Source organism: Akebia trifoliata, chromosome 13 (assembly GCF_017979445.1).
Source record: "Akebia trifoliata isolate Shusen 1 chromosome 13, ASM1797944v1, whole genome shotgun sequence".
Lineage (NCBI taxonomy): Eukaryota > Viridiplantae > Streptophyta > Magnoliopsida > Ranunculales > Lardizabalaceae > Akebia > Akebia trifoliata.
Window position 1 is genome coordinate 2,279,310 of NC_141387.1, and position 19,469 is coordinate 2,298,778.

The window sequence follows — 19,469 nt, forward strand, 5'->3', positions numbered from 1 at the left end:
ATTATTTTTTGTCACAAATAAACAAGAATAATGATGAATGAATGCAGTTTTGGGTAAGCGGTCTGTACGCTTCTGATGTGGCAAGGGCACAGAACTGCATATCTTTTTCCTGTGTATCCCAAAGAAAAGATCTTTGGTTCTGTGCCCTTGCCACGTCGATCGCGTACACAAAACCGCGTGCATTCATCACGACTCAATAAATAAACACACAAAAGAAGACTTCATCAACCACAATCACCGTACGTCCCAGCATCCAGCATTCACCATTTCCTACTGATCAATATATACACACTACCTGTTGTTAAGGAGGTCTCAGCTCCTTCCAACCTTCAAGGATATGATCTCATGAGTTTTATCGAAGCCAAAACCATGTTGTCATGGTATCTAAACCCAACAGTGACACTGATCTGATCATTGATAGGATCGCAAATTTGTTCATACTTGATCGAGTGCTTGGGAATCAGAGGGCATCCACCCCAACTCTATTGTAGAAGAGAAAATTCTCCAAGACATTTGATTCTAAATTCTCTGAACAAAAGAGGCCTAGATGCAATTTTCTATGAAGTAGGTTGGATCATACCAAGATTCAAATACTAAATATCGAATAAAGAAAGGTAGGAGGTCCCAAATTAGAAATCATTGAATTATTTCCAGTCTGTTGATTATTATCATTTTTTCTCATGACACTTTTCTGCAAGAATAAAATATGGTCACAGAAAAACTACAATTAACATCAAAACTCTCATTAATATCATAACACACTAGAGTCCAGCCTACAAAACATCAATATAATGAGCAGGGATCGATCTTCTTGTAAACTAGGATTTTCAGTTTTAAACCAAACTGGCGTTGAATCTTTAATCCAAATAATTAATGCTGACTTTATATATTTATTCAGGGTGGTGTGGGTACAGAAATAAGTCTTGAGTTTCAACTAATATTGCAATATAGACCTTTTATTTTGCATCCAAGAACTTACATAAAACAAAATCACTAACTTATCAATATGATAGAAGGGGAAAATCTTGTATGTAATAAAAGGTAAATTCTAAGCGAAAAGGGACTGTTCAATATTGTATCTTGCATGAACATTTATGTCAAAAAGAAATTATTTTATTTGTTATCCTCAACCATGACATTATCTAAAATACAATTGTCACAAATGGAAAAACATACTTTACAACTTGCTTTTCAACAGTCTTCCCATACACTATGTGAAAATTGGAAAATTCTACAGAAAAAATTGACGGGCCAAGGCCCTCGAATTTTAGAAACTGAATATTGACGGTCTAGGACCGTCAAAATTCTAGATTTTCCCAGATTTGACGGCTTAGAGCTATCAAATTTCTCCCATCCTTCATTAATTTGACAGTTTCGGCCCATCGAAAAAAAAATTTTGATAATGAAAAATTCGATGCCAATTCAACCCCTTTGTCCTTCAAATTTTATGAAATTTGACGGCCTAGGACCGTCAAATTTGGGTTTTTTTAACTTTGTGGTCTCAGCTCCTTCCAACCTTCAAGGATATGAGTTTTATCGAAGCCAAAACCATGTTGCCATGGTATCTAAACCCGACAGTGACACTGATCTGATCATCGATAGGATCGCAAATTTGTTCATACTTGATTGAGTGCTTGGGAATCATAGGGCATCCACCCCAACTCTATTGTAGAAGAGAAAATTCTCCAAGACATTTGATTCTAAATTCTCTGAAGAGCTCAATTTTCTTTCTACAAAAGAGACCTAAATGCAATTTTCTATGAAGTAGGGTGATCTTGGATCATACAAAGATTCAAATACTAAATATCGAATAAAGAAAGGTAGGAGGTCCCAAATTAGAAATCATTGAATTATTTCCAGTTTGTTGACTATTATCATTTTTTCTCACAACAATTTTCTGCAAGAATAAAATATGGTAACAGAAAAACTACCATTAACATCAAAACTCTCATATCATAACACACTAGAGTCTAGCCTACAAAACATCAATATAATAAGCAGGGATCGATCTTCTTGTAAACTAGGATTTGCAGTATTAAACCAAACTGGTGTTGAATCTTTAATCCAAATAATTAATGCCGACTTTATATATTTATTCAAGGCGGTGTGGGTACAGAAATAAGTCTTGAGTTTCAACTAATATTGCAATATAGACCTTTTATTTTGCATCCAAGAACTTACATAAAACAAAATCACTAACTTATCAATATGATAAAATGGGAATATCTCCGTATGTAATAAGAGGTAAATTCTAAGCGAGAAGGAACTGTTCAATATTGTATCTTGCATGAACATTTATGTCAAAAAGAAATTATTTTATTTGTTATCCTCAACCATGACATTATCTAAAATACCATTGTCACAAATAGAAAAACATACTATACAACTTGCTTTTCGACAGTCCTCCCATAGTTATACAATATTAAGAAATTTCTTTATGAAGTTTATGCAATTTCTCATATAGTGTAAATAGATTCAGAATTGGTTGACACATTGTACCACAATCACGATCACCATAGAGAAATTAAAAGATTGATTCCCGGCTTGCATGAGTTCATGAATTCTTTCATGATGAACGCATGAATTCTTTCATTCTATTTCGTTGTATTTATTTTTTTCGATTGTAACACGAGAATTTCTGAAACGTATGCAAAACGACAATGTAATAACGAAGGAATAAATCAGAAAATTATAGAAGATACTGTACAAAAAGCAAGAACAAAATAAGCTTATGTAGGAACTAATTAATGAAAGAAAAGCATGAACATCTAATACCACCATCTTGAAATACCAGTCAAGTTTGTTTCATATTGAAATTAGGGTCCAAACTTGAAATTAAACTTTATTTTAGGGAATAATTTTTCTACCATTTCATGTTGCTTAATATCTAAATAGCATAATAAAGAAGCTAATAATTAAGAGACTGTGTGGTGAACACTATTTCCACATTTGGTGATGCATGCAAAAATTTAGCTAGATCCTCCGATGCCCATGGGATGAGGGATGAGAGATGGCTCGGGGTACTGAGAATCACTTTCTGTAAAATGCTCGCATGTTCAATCAAGAACCCCAGCAGATCCATCTGCTGAAGGCTTCCTATAAATCCCTCAAGTTTTACTGTCCTTAGGTGATCAAATGCGAACTTTGGTGGTACCCAACATCTCTTGGGTTGCATTACCAATTCAGAATATGGGGGCAGTACCTAAGTAGTTAAGATATAAATCATAAATCAGTTTATAAAATGAAACAAGAAAATGAGTAGAAAAATAATGAGTTACTAGCATTATATGAATGTTCACTCACATCTATAAGGTCAACGTAACCTATCTGGAAGGTAATATATTCTAGATTAGGTGAGCTCCGTAACAGACGGAATATGCCTGGAAGCTCACGTTCTTGAAAACCCGTCTTGAATGTCAAGTGGGCAAGATTTAGCATCTGCCACGGAAGCTCATAGCACATGAAGTCGTCTAACGATAGAACCTACATAAAAATGTGTTAGGTTTGAAGAACTGGTACATAAATTTTATGTAAAGAAATTACTCAAGAATTCATATAATTAAGGAAGAAATTTAGTTGGGTAAAACTAAGGAATAGTTAATATTGATTGGTCCCTAAGATAATTTTCTAGGATGGAAAATCATATACAAGTCTTGCCTAGTACATGAAATTAGAGTGAAGAGAAACATCCAATTGGTCTCCATGTTCTTCGAAGAGGTCAAGACTATAAATCATTTGTTCTTCAATTACCCTGGTCATTGTTCCTCTTTGATTACTTAGCTAGTATGTTTCTCAGTATAATTTTGAATAATGTGGAGTTTCATGCTCTTATATATGTTTTCTAAGCCTATTTGTTTAGACTGTGGACTTACAAATAAAATTTTCTCCTTACTATGGAGAGCTCAAGAGCTTATTCATGGATTCCAATTAGAGTACTTTTCATCATGTGTTTCGAGAGGGAAATTCTGTTGAGCTTTCTCTTGCAACCTCATGCTTCTAGATCTAGATGTTCCGGTGTGTTTCAGTGTGCCTTGGAGTTGCCCTTGTCCAATAAAGAAGCCTTGGTTGGTGATCTTTCGGGTCTCCTGAGACTTTGATATATTTCTGTAATCTCTAGGGGGTATCTCCCCCTTACCATTGTCCATTAATTTTTTCAATTCATTCCTCTTTCTTGCCCACCTAGTTATATATATATATATGGGGGCAGTTCATGGGACATAAGTAAAATCATATGTCATTTTTCAAAATATGGGTTAGAAGTTTTGGATTGAGCTGATTTTTTGTGAGGATTGTCTCTATGATGAGAAGATCATCTTCACAAAAAATCAACCTAATCTGAAACATTGAAATCCATGAAAAGTGATTACTTATTATTGGTAAAAAATCGATGGTCCACATTCTAAATCACTTTTTATGGGGTTAGAAGGTTCAGACTGAGCTGATTTTTTGTGAGGATGATATTCTCATCATAGAGATCATCCTCACAAAAAATCAGCTCAATCTGAAACTCCTAACCCATATTTTGAAAAACCATTGTTTTTACACATTTTTTTGCTTATGTCCCATGTACCATCCCCTATATATACATTTGTGCGTGTGTGTGTGTACCTTTTCTTTGTACATTTTTTTTCTCACTTTAATCCAGTTTCTTGCTTAGCTATGTATTTTTCATTTATCAAATTTAAAAGCTAATTAAGCTGGTCATCTAGATTCAATTAATCCAAGTAAAATCAAATAAAATGAGGGCTAACGATATTTAAAGATAGCATACCTTGACAAGATAATTACATAATGTTAAGCTTTTCACGCCTCTAAGACACCAAAGAAATCCAATCGCCGTTGCAGTGCTAGTGAGTGTGTATTGGAGCGTAAAATCCAAATGAACCTCCACTAGGCTTTGTAAGTCTATCAGTTGAAAAGTCGACACCATACGTCCATAGTATTCCAAATAGAGAAGTTTTGGGGCTGAAAGCACGATTCCAAGCAATAGTGGCATACAATCCCTTATAATCAATCTCTTAAGATTCAAGCTTGGAGATGAAATCTTGAGTTTTCTTTGAAGTTGACAGCCCTCTAAACTCAAGACCTCCAGAAGCGGACAGTTCATAAGCATGTCCTGAACCAATCCTTCTGTGATATGTACCCGTTTTAAAAATAGGCTCGTAAGCGCCATATAACTCTGGAATTTAAAATAGTCTACACGGCAGAATGACAAGCCCAAAACCCTCAAAGACTGGTTCTCATAAAGTGAAATGGGAACTTTAAATTGTGGTTCATAAACAATACGAAAGGCCTGTAGTGGATCTTCGTCGGAAAAATCTAGATTTAATTCTTTTACCTTTCTTGATGTTGCGAACTTGATCCACTGTTCGATCACTTGATCGTACTCGGGCATATAACAAATCTTAACACTGAACCGAAAAAGCTCGGGCTGGTGGAAGCGAGGTAGGGTCCTGTTGATATATGCAATGAGATTCCTTCTTCCCATCATCCTTACCTCTGAAGCAGCGATGTTCAGTTCAAGGTTTTCGAGTATCCTCACTACTTCGGGGTCGACGAAATATTTTTCATCAAATTCTATGATTTTACAGTGAAGCCAAAGATCTCTCCAGCACCTCGACATCGAAGAAAGTCTCACAGTGTCTATGAGCGGTAAGAATGAGATTATGAGAATCATCAGGGCTTCAGGGAGTTGAGAGATCATATCCATTGCTTTGGTTGAACTGAAACTGCAGAAATGGGGGTTGAGAGAGCGAGAGAGAATAAGAAGAAACTTGTTAATGGTTGGTGAGTTGGAATTTAGACAAAATTTTACGGGCGGACACATATTCCTTTTATATCCAGCCTTGTACAGCTTAGGGTTTAATTGCAGTGGATTCTCTCAAAGATTCGAGAGTGTCATACATTTCATGTAACCTATATTTTCTGTTGTATGAACTAGATTTCAGGAGTTGTCCTTAAAAAGTTGGTGAGAAACCTTATGGGCTAGAAAAAGAGACTTGATCATATACAACCAGGAAGAGGATTAAAACTATACTCTAACAACTCAGATCTTGCCACTTAGATATCAGAGAATCTTCTTTACTGAAGCATATGAGATATCCATGTGACTAGATCTGAGGTGCGGGAGTGGCATTTTATCTGTCTCCTGGGTGTATATGATCCCAGCTCACTTTAAAGGGAATAAAGGCTTTATTAGGTGCATAAATGCATAAATTGTCAAGAAGTGGATTCCTTACTTGGTAAGATTTCAAATCTTACAAAGGTTCATTAGGACACATGGATTACAATATTATGATTATTATTATTATTATTATTATATATTTGAATTTTATCCAAGTTGTTGAAATTAGATGGCTATCAAACTCTCAATACTTAAATTTAAAATTCACCGATAAAAAATGATGTATTTTTTATTCAAAGTTCTTAAAATTCCATCCTCTACAAGTCCTCTAACATTAAATCATATTTTTGGACGTAAAGTTGTGAGCTCACAACCCTTAGTATAATTTGAAATCTTACTAAGCTAATCAGGTTAAGACTTACTCAAATTTTAAACATGATTTTCGTTCAAATTTTTTTCTTTTAATATATATGGCCGGGTAGCGTTTAGAGGTCCAAAAGAGAAACATTTTTCAAAATAGGGGTTAGAAATTTTAGAATGGGCTGATTTTTTGTGAGGATGATCTCTATAGTGAGAAGATCATCCTTACCAAAAATAAGCTCATTCCGAAACTTCTAACGCTAGTTTACAAGTTGAAGAATCATAGATAACTCGATTTTTGTAAATCACTTTTGATAGGGTTAGAAATTTCGAAATGGGTGGATTGTGGGTGGGGATGATCTCATAATCATAGAAATCATCCTCACAAAAAAGCAGACCATTCTGAAACGTCTCTCTCTCTCTCTCTCTCTCTCTCTCTCTCTCTCTCTCTCTCTCTCTCTCTATATATATATATATATATATATATATATATATATATATATATGGTGGCATTTGGAGGCCCTAAATGGAGCCAAACATTGTGTCAAACGTGTTTTCAATGTATGGGTTAGAGATCACCCTCACAAAAAATCAGTCCATTCCGAAACTTGTACCTCCTACTTTGAAAAATGTTTGGCACGATTTGTTACTCTCTTTAGGGCCTCCGAACACTTCCATATATATATATACATGGAGACATTATAATGCAATGGTGAATCATTATAATTCACACAATGCTTACCCCAAATTTAAGTGGAGGAGGGATTTGTTGTTAACAAATTTGGGTTTCTAGTTTTTAAATAAACTTCAAGTTGCCACATTTTTGTGACATAGTAAAATTCAAGTCACTTAAACTGTCTCGACCAGTTTTACAATCAATGAGATCAATATACATATTTAGTTATACTTGTGTATATGATCAATTTTCATTGATCATGAGACGCAATCGATGAACAATAAGATATCATATTAGGTCCTTGAAATATATTATAGGTTGACTATTTTTTGTGGCATATCGATAATTATCATAAGAAAGAATCCAATATTTTCATGGACGATTAAGTCACATAGAGATAAACAGTCAACATTAGAGTATTGATTGAAGGACGGGTTGAATTAGACTTTGTGGGTTACTCAGGCATTGAAGAAGATGACATTGTGGTTGTAGCGTTGGTGGCCATTGCTGAAGCTCTGATGTTTGAAAATAGGAATAAATTATCACAAATTCTTCTATCAACCGATTTTCTAGATCTACACAATAAATTGCATTAACGGAGAGTTCGAGTCTTCTTGGAAGTACCTGAAACAGTCTTGGTGATAAAGCTCTTAGTGGCATCGTTTCATTCTTGAGTTTTTGAATTCTTTTGGGGGGAGACAAATAGAGTGATAGAATTTCTATCTTGCTTAGGAGCTTATGAAAAGAATTTTTGTACCATTGAGCACAAATCTTGTCTTCCTCGAGAACTTGCGAAAATTATTCTTAGCCATGTATCATGTAACTATGTTCCCTAGCAATTTTCTCAAATAAAAGGGGAGTCTTTTAAATTGGGAAATTTTATTAACACTCAAAGAACTTCTAAGGGCCCTCCAATTTTTAGGGACACCTCTAAAAATCAAAAAATTGTTGTGGGCACTTCTTGTTAAAGGGCACACCTCTCATCCCTCAACTATATTGATGGCTTAAGCGAAGAGGAGGAGAAGAAGAAAAATATAGAGAGGGATAGAGAGATTGTCGAAGAAGTATAGGAAGAACAAAACAGAGTGGGGAAGAGAGAGATCGGAGGAGGAGATCGAAGAAGAAAAATTAACGGCAATAAAATTTCCCTTTTAAAATTAATGGCAAGTGTTGAAAAGCTATTTTGATGTTGTAAGTAGTGATCCTTCACTTCTTAGCAGTAAGTGAGGTTTAGTTAGATCCCAATCCCAATCCCAATCTTTCTTTATAAAAAATAATAATAATAAAATCTTACAAATGAGAGAAATGCATATTACAATTGTAATTTACAAAAGTATTACAGCTCCAGTATGTTGTGGTTGATTTCTTGATTATCCTTTCTTATTCATTCTCCTCCATTAATTTCATATCTCCACATGCGGAAGGGCGTGAGTTTAGTCCCACATCGGACATTCATTGCCTTGTCTCTCTCCTCCTTGGCTCTTCCCTCATTGTCAAATGGTTTAGAGTTGGACTCCTAAATATGTCAAATACATAACTTGTGTCCATTCTCTTTAAAGATTAAATAATTCTCTCTAATCCAATCTATGTTGTATGATGTTGTGTCCTGTCCAACAGAGGCGTTGTAAGATAAGCAAGTCAATCTATCCTTTCTATCCGCTTGACACAAGCTTTAATTAGAAGAGATTAATACTTTTATCATTTGTCTAATCTTATTCTTGCAAAAATTAAAAAGGCCTGAGAGATTCAATGAAATCCGACTACTGTTGATATGCAGTACATGCTAAGCATCGTTTTAGTACAGATTTGACAATAAATGACTCTTCACTAACTATTATGATCTTCGAAGATTCTGGTTTCCGCAAATTCTCAATCATTGTTCACCAATTTGGGGTACCATAGATATCATTAGGATTACGAGTAAGATTTGAGATTAAAATTAAAACGAGAAGAGTAGATATTATTTTGTTAAGAGTAGATGCAGTCAATAATTTACACAATACACTAGGAATCGATTATCATTTTGTTAAGAGAAAAGCGAGAAGATTAGTTGTAATTAAATTCGATCTTGCTCTAAGTGCAATGGCCAAGGCATCCCTCCAAAGAACAAAGGGAGAAGTCTTGATTTCTAACCCCCTCGTTGGCCAACTACAGGTATTTATCCCCGCTTACCTGTATTAGGGGGTGCAACTTCATTCGAATTAAGGGAAAATTGGAACCGAATCAACATAGGTCGATTTCATTAGATTAAAACTAGAACCAAATCGAATTGCCATTAGATCGTACCAAACTGAACTAAATTCGAGTTGGTTTGGTTCCGGTTCTATGGCCAATATCCTATAAAATTGCTTGAAAGCAATATATTTTTAATGAAAATAAATAAATAATAACAATAAATTTTCATAATTTATATAACAAGTCGCTAATCTCTTAATAAAAAATGTCATTAATCTATCTTTAAAAAATTCATTACTTTTATGTCCTAACTCCTAAAATAATTTCTAATAAATCAATATATATACATATGATATAGAGGTTTGTTTCTCGATTTGATTCAATTCTATACAAACATTGCATTGAGAACCAAACCAAATTGATCAGCTCTCCATTTTCTTAACCTAGAACCAAACCGCAACTTGTTACAAACCGATCCAACCCAACCCAAAGCTATCAGTTTGATTGGGTTGACTCAGTCCAAGTTACAACCCCTAACCTTATGTGTGGTTTGAGTAGTGCATGTAACCAAGGGATTTGGGCGAAATAAAGTGGTCTAAGAGGCCAGTTGCCTTGCCCCCTACTAGTCGAGCCTACAGTCCAGAACACCGTCACCGAAAAAAATGTTCGCTCTTACTCAAATGAAATTGGCCAATACATTTACCAAGTTCCATATCTCTATGCGCTTAAAAGGATCTCCCAAGTTGGCAAGTCTAACCAGAAAAATATGGTATTTCCAGTCTACAAAACAAAGTATGGCATTTGAAGTACAACCCTTCAATGTAAAACACCAAACAGCACCAATAAGACACCTGCAGTCAACTAGCAATTCCTCAAACCCCCATGGGTAAGTAAACTAAGGTGTATTTTAGGATTAACACCACCAGATTGTGATAAATATTTGATAAACATAAATCATCGATGGTTTTAAACACTAAAAATACTAGTAAATGGGCAAAAATGCATAATCTGACAACTTCATTGACCAACCGAAATCCAGAAGCTCTAAGCAGTAGAATTTGATCCCTTGATTTGAATACACAAAGCATGCATGGACATTGCACTCGCCAAAAAAGGATGGAATCGCCATGGAGCAGCCGAAGGGATCCACAGAGCAGGTTGAGACACGTCACTAAGCGGAATTCTCGTGCAAAATCACATACTCTCGACTGAAAAACCAACCAAAGGAACAGGTGAGTGAAGATCAAGAATCACTAATGGTGTCAAAAATAGTAAATATGAAGAACTCAACAGTAGAACTGTGTGCATCTTCTCAGTTCCTTGTAAAGTTCTATGCCACCAGAGTTGCCAGTGCCCATCTTACCTCACAACGAGCATTGCAAGCATCTTTCTCTATGTAATTTAATAAAAAGCATATTCTTCACAGCATCCTAACTTGGAATCACAGGGCACTACAACTCGAAAATAATTACAGGGGCAATCTTACTGACACCTTTAATGTTCTTTTGATGAAGTGTTCCTACATATTTGATATGTCTAGAAATAAGTTATTTCTTTAGGAGGCACCACATTTAGAATATCAACTTCTAATAGTTGTCAGGATATTGTAATTTTTGGAGCCCTTCCTGCTCCCCATTCCCACAACTTATGGTACAGTAAGGAGTCACCATAATCTTCAAAAGGGTGGCATGGCCAAACAGACGAGACTAATTATGCATAACACAACTGACATATTGATAAGCTTTCTTCAAGAATAATAGAGATGGAAAAGTGACACAGTCCAATGATAATTAAGCAAATAAAGAAACAGATGCCAAGCATTAATCTTTTAACACAGTTCTCTAACCATCAATATGAATTAATTTGATAACCAATTTTTATAAATGCTACCAATCTCGATTAGCTCAGTAAGATCAGGGTCCATTAGTGATGAAAGTAACAAATAATTGTTTGTACAGTCATGAAGATGTTGATTGAAGAGATTGCAAAGTTCACCGTCTATAATGAACCAAAAATTTAAAATGCTGTGAGTTGACAATTATTACGTATGTTATCACCCTGAGGACCTACCCTTACCCATATCAAGGAAACCATATTATGGATCAATTAAAGGGTACAGAACATGATCAATGGGCATATCAAGAGAAAGCAACAATCATGGTAAGATATATATCGTTGAAAGTTGAGGTAATAATGAAATAAAGTGCAGTTAAGAACTTAAAATCGGAAATGAACAAAACATAAAAATTACTGTAATGAGATGCAATGGATAGAAATGTATAACCCTAATTATCATTAATGGCCTACCTACTATTACCAAACTTAATAGTGTCTTTTTCAAAAAGTTCATAATAACGTTGAGGTTCAACGCGATTATCCTGCACCAGAAAAAGAAAGTGTTAATAAAAAGAAAAATACTGCCAACATACATATGTTTAAATTGTCCATAAAAAGTTTTCCCTTTAAAGAATCCAATTAAACAAAAACAACCAAAACAGGATCACCAAATGGCTTACATTCAAGAAAGTTCCATTTGTGCTCCCAAGATCCATTAAGTAAGGCCTAGTAAATTGGAGAAAAAAAGAGCAGTTAGCATTGAGATATGTGCTGACTCAAAACAAAGTAATGAAGATGTAGTACAAAATACCAATTAGACCAGTCCTACCTTACTTGTTTTGATAACATGCCATCAGGTTTCTCTTTCTCTACTTGCCTGGAAATAGGAAGTATATTACAATACAGTCCAAGAACATCAATAAAAGAGTATGACTGCGAAGTTGAATATACCGGAACTGAATGACAGCATGTTGCTTGCTGCAAGAGGGGTGATCAGTAGGGATGTCCGCCACCCTTCTCTCTCTGCCAAAAAGATAAGAGCTCTGACGATGTATGTAAAGGGGCTCTGTTCATCAGATACTCTTCTTAGAAATGCAAATCAATTAAATGAAGAACCACAAACTATCTATCTCAAAATTTTATTATGAGTAAATTAAATGAAGAAACATGCTTATTAAGACCGTTACCATTAAGAACTTCACCAGCCTTGAAAACATATAGACGCCATCTTACATCCGGTTTCCGAGCATCTGATGGTTCAGTAAACAGCAATGTCACACCTGATACGAAAAAACATCCAATTAACAAAAGAATTACAGGAAAATCTCAATTACCATATGAATTCACATTTCAACTACCGCCAAAGTTCTAGGGCAGTCCTTATCAGTAGTTTTCAGTGGATAACAAGATTTCTTGGACAACTAAGCAAGTTCTGGATCCTGGGACATTACTAAATCCATTAGATTGTTTATTTTGTATAGATATGGGCACTTAGTTTGCATGTGCTACAGAGAGACAGATAGTGACTCAGATCCCAAACAAACGAAGGAATGGAAGATCTTGATCAACCATTGAAGAAGCATTGAAAATCTTACCCTTTACTCGATTAGTTTCTGCAGCAAGCTTCCCAGACAGTTCAAATGAAGGTTTTTGCTGCATTTCACAAAATTAACAGATCTTACAAGTGAGGAAAACATCAGATCAAATTTGAAATCACATGAATCACAAGAATAGGAGCACCACAAAGCTCAGAGAAACAAGACTAATCATTACATTCCCCTCTGACTCTAGTAAATTAAAAACGTCGAGTGTTCAAAACAAAATGCAAGATAATATGACATAACACTACAACTTAGAACATCTAGAAAACAAGCTCAATTATTACCTTTTGCTTCGCTTCCAGGGCCTCCTCGGCAGCCTTCATCCTTGCAACTGAATCATCATCATCATCCCTGTTAAATTAAGCAACTTCTTTATTAAAGTCCATTCGTTTTATCAATGAGCAGCATCTTTAGAGGATTTCCAACCACAGCCTAAAACGAAAGAAAATCATCAGGAAGAGATAATTAACAAAGTTACATGACAGAAGATAATATGGATGTTCACCAATACATATTGATGTGCTTATTTTTACTGACTAAACCCCTGTATCAACCAAAAAAAAAAAAATTTTAGAAAGGATGCATTTCTAGGATGCTTTTTTGTGCTTCGGCAAACCTGGCTTTGAACCTTTTATGTAGTTCATCTGAATTATCTCATCGGCAGAACAAATGGGGAAATCATCATCACCCATTATTCTATTCAAAAATTGGTGCTAGGAATCATTCTAGTGAAAGCAATTATCAGGAGAGGTTGTTTACCATTGATGGTGACTATCCTCAATGCAACCAAATCAGATGTTGCTTCACCCCTCAACTTGAGGGTGCAAAACCTTACAACCAGTTATTGCATGGATTTGTGGTGGGTTTATGATCTCCCATCCATTTCTCAAGATAGGAATTCTATTTCAGCCTGGAATATGGACTCATAAAAGCAGGTTGTTTCTCAAAGAAAGAACCTAATCTAGAAGGAGCACCACACAAAACCTTTCACCATGGTATGAAGTTGTCAGCTTACTGTTTGCAAAGTAACATATCTCAAAAAAAAAAAAAAAGGTTTTGGTGATGAATAAGATTGTTGTTAAAGGTGATGCTCAATCAGATATCATGATGTTGGCTGGGGATACCAATGTCATCCCTTGCATTTCTGAATGTTCTTTCCGGGAAGTATGCACCCCTAGAGGAGTGAACAAAGTGGCTGGCTCATACTTGGCTAAGATAATGGCACGAGATGAGAGCTGAAGCAGAGGAAGGTGGGTAAATGAACCACCAACACTAAGAATGGGAATAACTTTGGCCTTTCTCTCACCATTTTGTAATCCTCAGCTTGCACCAAATCAGTCCTCACTTGTGTTGTCACATGTCTTCAGTGCACATGCCCGGACAATATCAATCAATTATTCTTTATCTAATCGCATTTGATACCCGAATACGTCAAAATGGGCGACACACTCTTGTCTAAAAGCTTCCATTCTAAGCGTTTGTCTATGTGCGTGTGCATGTGTGTGTGTGTGTGTGTGTGTGTGTGTGTGTGAGAGAGAGAGAGAGAAAGAAAGGTTTGTGTTTATAATTGTGTAAATAGGTTTTGTTTCTGAAATAACTGTTGTTTAATTAATCATAATCCATATGCATTGCCTAACCCCATAAAAAAAACTTCATAATCAATTATGGATCATAACCAGTTATCAGATTAGCGGCTACAACAATAACATTATCTATAATTTTATAGGTACAACAACAATCTAACTGCCACTAAAAATCAAATAAGAAAAATCTAACTGCTCTTTTTATCGGTAGTAAATGTTTACAGTTAAAATAGCATTAAAATTTTGTCCTTTTTTTAATAGGTGCAATTGCATTAACTACTACCACTTACTGATAGGAGAGAGAGTTTTTGAATATTTCCTTTCCAAGCATCTTAAGCAAACATATATCCACATTCAGTATTAAGGAGATCCATTTCAGAACTTAAGTGAAAAGTTTCAAAAGTCAAAAAGCAACTCACCGATGTTCATCTCCTCTTGGATTAGTTACCTGAAAGAAAATAGAATGATCAGACATTATAATTCAAGCATCAGAATAGAGGGAAGAACTAAAACCAAATGATATGCATTAATAGTCTACTAAATCAAGTATCTACTGATTAAATTCTGTCCAATCAAAATTCCCGAGAGCTCGCATTCATCCACTATCACAAATAGGGATAGAGATTTTCCGGCAACTTAAGCATTTAGAAACAAAAGCAAACCAAAAAGATCCAAAATTTGTATCCTATGACCAAGATACTCCAAGGGTTTTCGTCCCTGCAATGCACAGTCGATGTTCACCCATTTGAAGCATAAGTTAAAAAGTTGGCATCTAATAATCTTCAGAAAAAATAAATAAATAATAGAAAATATATAGTTAGGCGTGGATATCACCAGACACCTCGGTCCTGGGTGAACGGGAATTATGTCTGTTATGGTGGCCCCGATCAATTGGAGAAGTCGACCGATCATGTCTTGACCTAGAAGAACCACCATCTTTCTTATCTCTTCCTGACCTCCTCTCATTTCTATCATTAGAAATCTCCAAATCAGCACCCCTTTCCCTTTGCACATCCTTCTCACTTTCCCTACTTCTATTCCTCCTACGTTCTCTATCACTCGCTTTATCCGTTTCTCGTGCCACTTGAGCTTGCCTTATCCGCTTCGTACGCGGCGAAGGAGAACGGGCAATTGGCGAGCTCGATCTCACACGCTTTGGAGACCTGCCCACACTCGAAGGCTTCTCTTTCTCCCTTGCGGGCGATCTCTCCCTACGAGAACTGGTTCTAGCAGGAGACCGAGTTCTTGGAGAGCTTCTATGTCGAACAGGAGACCTTTCTTTTCGAGATGGGCTCCTTCTGCGAGGAGACCCTCGTCCCCTTACTGGAGAATCTTGTCTGTCTGATAAACCACGCCCCATTGGCGATCTACGATGGACCGCAGGACTCATCTGAACACAAGAAGTAAAGAAAAAGGAGAAAAAAAAGTGAACTTTTTCAGAAACATGAACATTGAGGAGTACTAAATTCAGTTCCTGAAGAACTTCATTGTTCAATCTGTGATGAACTGTTACCAATTAACAATATAAAAAAATTAGTAACTAAGTAATTGTGAAATTGTGAGAAATAGAAACTATAAATCTAAAAATTTAGCAACTAGGTTTGAGAATTAAAGAAAAACATACTAAAATCTAACATTGCTGATGTTTATAATAGAAAAAAAATAAATAAATAACTGATTAATTGATGTTTGATAAACATATAGAACTATGTAGAAAGGATCGAAGAAGAACATACAGAGAACGGATTCGCAACAAGAACGAAAGAAACCCTAGACGCTAGGGCTCATGCTTCAGAGAACGCTATGGGTACCGAAAGGTAAGCTTTTTCTGTAAACCTCTGTAATGTGCCCTTCAGGAAGACCTTAATGGGCTGTTTGGTTGGACGGATCGGATGTACCGAATTAAGGCTAGGGCTGGAATGGATCGGTTCGATACCGAATCAGTACCAATCCACGACCGATCCGAAACTTTTACCATGTGGTCTAGATCCGATCCAATCAGATGAATAAGACATTTAACCAAATCCTATCCGATCTAGGTTTCCTACAATCCAAAACCGATCCGATCCAAACCGATCTAAATTTGGGCGAAAATCTAGGATTTGGGTTCATTCTCTTGAGAGAGGATATGAAGCAAATAATTCCAGCAAGAGAGACTCACACGGCTTGGACAGACTCGGTAGCTTCTACATTTCGAATCAACCGAAGAAACCTAATTTTATTTGATCCATGCTTTGAAAATGGACGACTACTAAACTCTTAAATTTCATATTCAAATCTAAATCCAATGGTAAAAAGATTTCTTTTTCTTTTTAAAAAAAAATATTAACAATATGTAATCTATATCCTGCAACGTTAGATTATGTTTATGTAGTTGAAGTTACTTGATTTAAGAAGAAATAAAAATACTTAGTTAATATTTCATTTTTTGGTCCAATCGGTTTGATTCACCAGTCAAACATTTTTAGAGCAACCCAGTCGATCATATGAGTCAACGATCGAGCCAATTTTAAACATTGGTTCTGGTTCTAAAATTAGTGGAATCGGAATCAAATCCTCCAAAAATCATGGGTATCCATCGGTTTTGATTCTTTATAAAAAGCCAATACAAAAAAAATTCTAGTGGTGGTAGCATTTTATTTTCTTTATATGTAAGTTGTTTTAGTCATAAAATACGAAGAAGAAAAAAAAATTATTTCCAAATTATTGCAAATTTCTCACAACAAATCATCTATAAAAGCATCAATAAATTAAATCGATTTCGGATACCCACGGGTACCCATTTAGGAGAACCAATCAATTTCGATTCCTATTTAGTTTAATTCCTTTTAGACCCAACTCTAATCAGGTATTGAAAATAGGGATCCAGAATCGAGTTTTTGATTCTGATTTCAGTTGAATTATGGTTAAATGAATACCCACCCCTAAGTGGAGCATAGGCATGGTTAGTAAGTTCACACTCTTTCAAAGATTCGGCCAAAATAATGACTTTTTTACCTTCGTGAATGGAGCACGATCTAATCGCTATCCGTTGACAGGGGACGACTCTTTGCACCTATCAGTTTCTATGTGTGCATCACCTTAAATGAAAAATTATATAAAAAAAAATTAAAATTAAAATACCAAACATGTCCCTTGAACTTTAAAATGTGCACCTACCATAAGAGATGAATCCTTAACATCATTTGCGCATCGCATGTAAAAAACGAAGTGAGCATCCATTGTTTTCATTTCTTTGATCAAGTCTTTGTTTCTAAATCTTCCAACCTTAAGATTTTTTAAGGTCACAACCATGCTTAAAATGGATTGAAGTGCTCATATTCTAAGGGTATGTCTTCTTACATCATGAAATCCTCGTTGAAATCTAAGATTTGCCCAAGATATTTATCGCACATTCAGTCTCATACTCAGAAATATATATATATATAGGGTCCCGGTCAACAACAAACATTTTGACAAACATTTTTCAAAACATGGGTTAAAGGTTTTAGAATGGGCTGATTTTTGGTGAGGATGATATCTACGGTGAGGAGATCATCATCACCAAAAATCAGCCCATTCCAAAACTTATAATCCCATCAAAAATGGTTTATAAAAAATTGACAGTCCACGATTTTTCAGCTTGTAAACTGAGGTTAGAAGTTTTGGAATGGGCTGATTTTTGGTAATGATGATCTCATCACCGTAGAAATCATCCTCACCAAAAATCAGCCCATTCCAAGACCTCTAACCCATGTTTTGCCAAAATTTTTGTCAAAATGTTTGTTGCTAAACATTTTCATATATATATATAGGGTAGCGTTCAATGGCCAACATTTTGGCAAACACATTTTTCAAAACATGGGTTAGAGGTCTTGGAATGGGCTGATTTTTTATGAGGATGATCTCTACGGTGAGGAGATCATCATCACCCAAAATCAGCCCATTCCAAAACTTCTAACTCCATCAAAAATGGTTTACAAAAAATAGACGATTCATGATTTTTCAACTTGTAAACTAGGGTTAGAAGTTTTGGAATGAGCTGATTTTTGGTGAGGATGATCTGCTCACCGTAGAGATCATCCTCACCAAAAATCAGCCCATTCCAAGATCTCTAACCCATGTTTTGAAAAAGTGTTTGCCAAAATGTTGGCCATTGAACGCGACCCATATATATATATTTATGCAAGAGAAACAAAGAAGATGGGACAAAGAAGGGGAGAAATTTTAATAGGAAAAATTACTTAAAGGACCATGGTGGAGGAATTTGTTCCTAATTAGTCCCTAAGTTTTTTGGGCTTCTCTTAATAGTTCATTCAGTAAAAAATTTATTTCTAAACAATCCTTGAACCCACTCCACACATCTCTCACGATTGAAATGTTGAAATTGCCTTGACCATTTGATCTTACCCTTTTTGTCCAAAATAAATTAGATTTTCGATGGAAATTATTTGAGAAGAAAGAAGAAGTCATTTTCAAGTATTTGAAGATGTATATAAAAAATTAGGATTTTTTTTTTTTTTTACTTCATTTTTTAATGGAAATCAATCAAGGATGATTCTTTTGGTTCAAAATCATTTACACAAGTCATTATATCAAGCTTGTAGTCGATCTTTTTATGTATTTTAGTTGGAAAAACATGACAAACACAAATGTGTGAGTTTTACTAGCGTCAAACTCACCACTTTTTATTGTCAAATTCAATATTTTTATGGTCAACCTCAATATTTTTTTTTTAAATAGTCAAACTCAACAAATTGGTGAGCGCAATTGACAATAAATGAAACTGGTGAGGTTGATAATAAATAAAAAGTGGTGAGCTTGACACAATGTACAATTTTTTGAATCTCTGCTTTGTTGGAAAATCAGTGTTCAAATACCGAATGAAAGCTAAACTTGAATTTTTTTTAATTTTTTTCTTCTATATCTTGCACTAAGTTAATGAAATTCATTAAATTATTCTTGAACTTTAAAAAATGACTTGAAGAAAGTGAACATAATGTAGACACCCCATTTTTACATCCGCCTAATTCAACAATTCATCACTTGATTACGGTGAATTCCTAATGATGAATGCAAATAATTCGAAGGCTTGTGAGTATTATCCATGATTTCTCCTGTTTCTAGTCTTTCCA

At 35.2% G+C, this 19,469-nt stretch overlaps 2 protein-coding genes across 4 annotated transcripts; both read right to left on the reverse strand.

Annotated features, from left to right (window-relative positions):
• Window positions 1–2,794: 2,794 nt before the first annotated feature.
• On the reverse strand, window positions 2,795–5,804 carry LOC147387257 (putative F-box protein At3g29830). The gene is made up of 3 exons (XM_086421565.1): window positions 4,772–5,804; window positions 3,304–3,483; window positions 2,795–3,202 (listed from the first exon to the last, which is right to left on the reverse strand). The coding sequence occupies exons 1-3, from the start codon at window positions 5,708–5,710 to the stop codon at window positions 2,909–2,911; spliced, it is 1,413 nt and encodes a 470-aa protein (XP_086277691.1). The 5' UTR covers window positions 5,711–5,804; the 3' UTR covers window positions 2,795–2,908.
• Window positions 5,805–10,060: 4,256 nt separating this feature from the next.
• On the reverse strand, window positions 10,061–16,242 carry DDL (SMAD/FHA domain-containing protein). Of its 3 annotated transcripts, none has more exons than XM_086421005.1 (11): window positions 16,092–16,241; window positions 15,197–15,745; window positions 14,775–14,803; window positions 13,057–13,123; window positions 12,767–12,824; window positions 12,359–12,451; window positions 12,123–12,237; window positions 12,001–12,048; window positions 11,852–11,897; window positions 11,643–11,713; window positions 10,263–10,543 (listed from the first exon to the last, which is right to left on the reverse strand). In XM_086421005.1, the coding sequence occupies exons 2-11, from the start codon at window positions 15,743–15,745 to the stop codon at window positions 10,507–10,509; spliced, it is 1,113 nt and encodes a 370-aa protein (XP_086277131.1). In that variant the 5' UTR covers window positions 16,092–16,241; the 3' UTR covers window positions 10,263–10,506. The 3 variants fall into 3 exon arrangements, 2 of the variants coding, with proteins under 2 accessions (XP_086277130.1, XP_086277131.1); XR_015171321.1 differs by having other exon boundaries at window positions 10,475–10,543; window positions 12,006–12,048; XM_086421004.1 differs by lacking the exons at window positions 11,643–11,713; window positions 11,852–11,897 and having other exon boundaries at window positions 10,061–10,543; window positions 12,006–12,048; window positions 16,092–16,242.
• Between the last annotated feature and the right edge of the window lie 3,227 nt (window positions 16,243–19,469).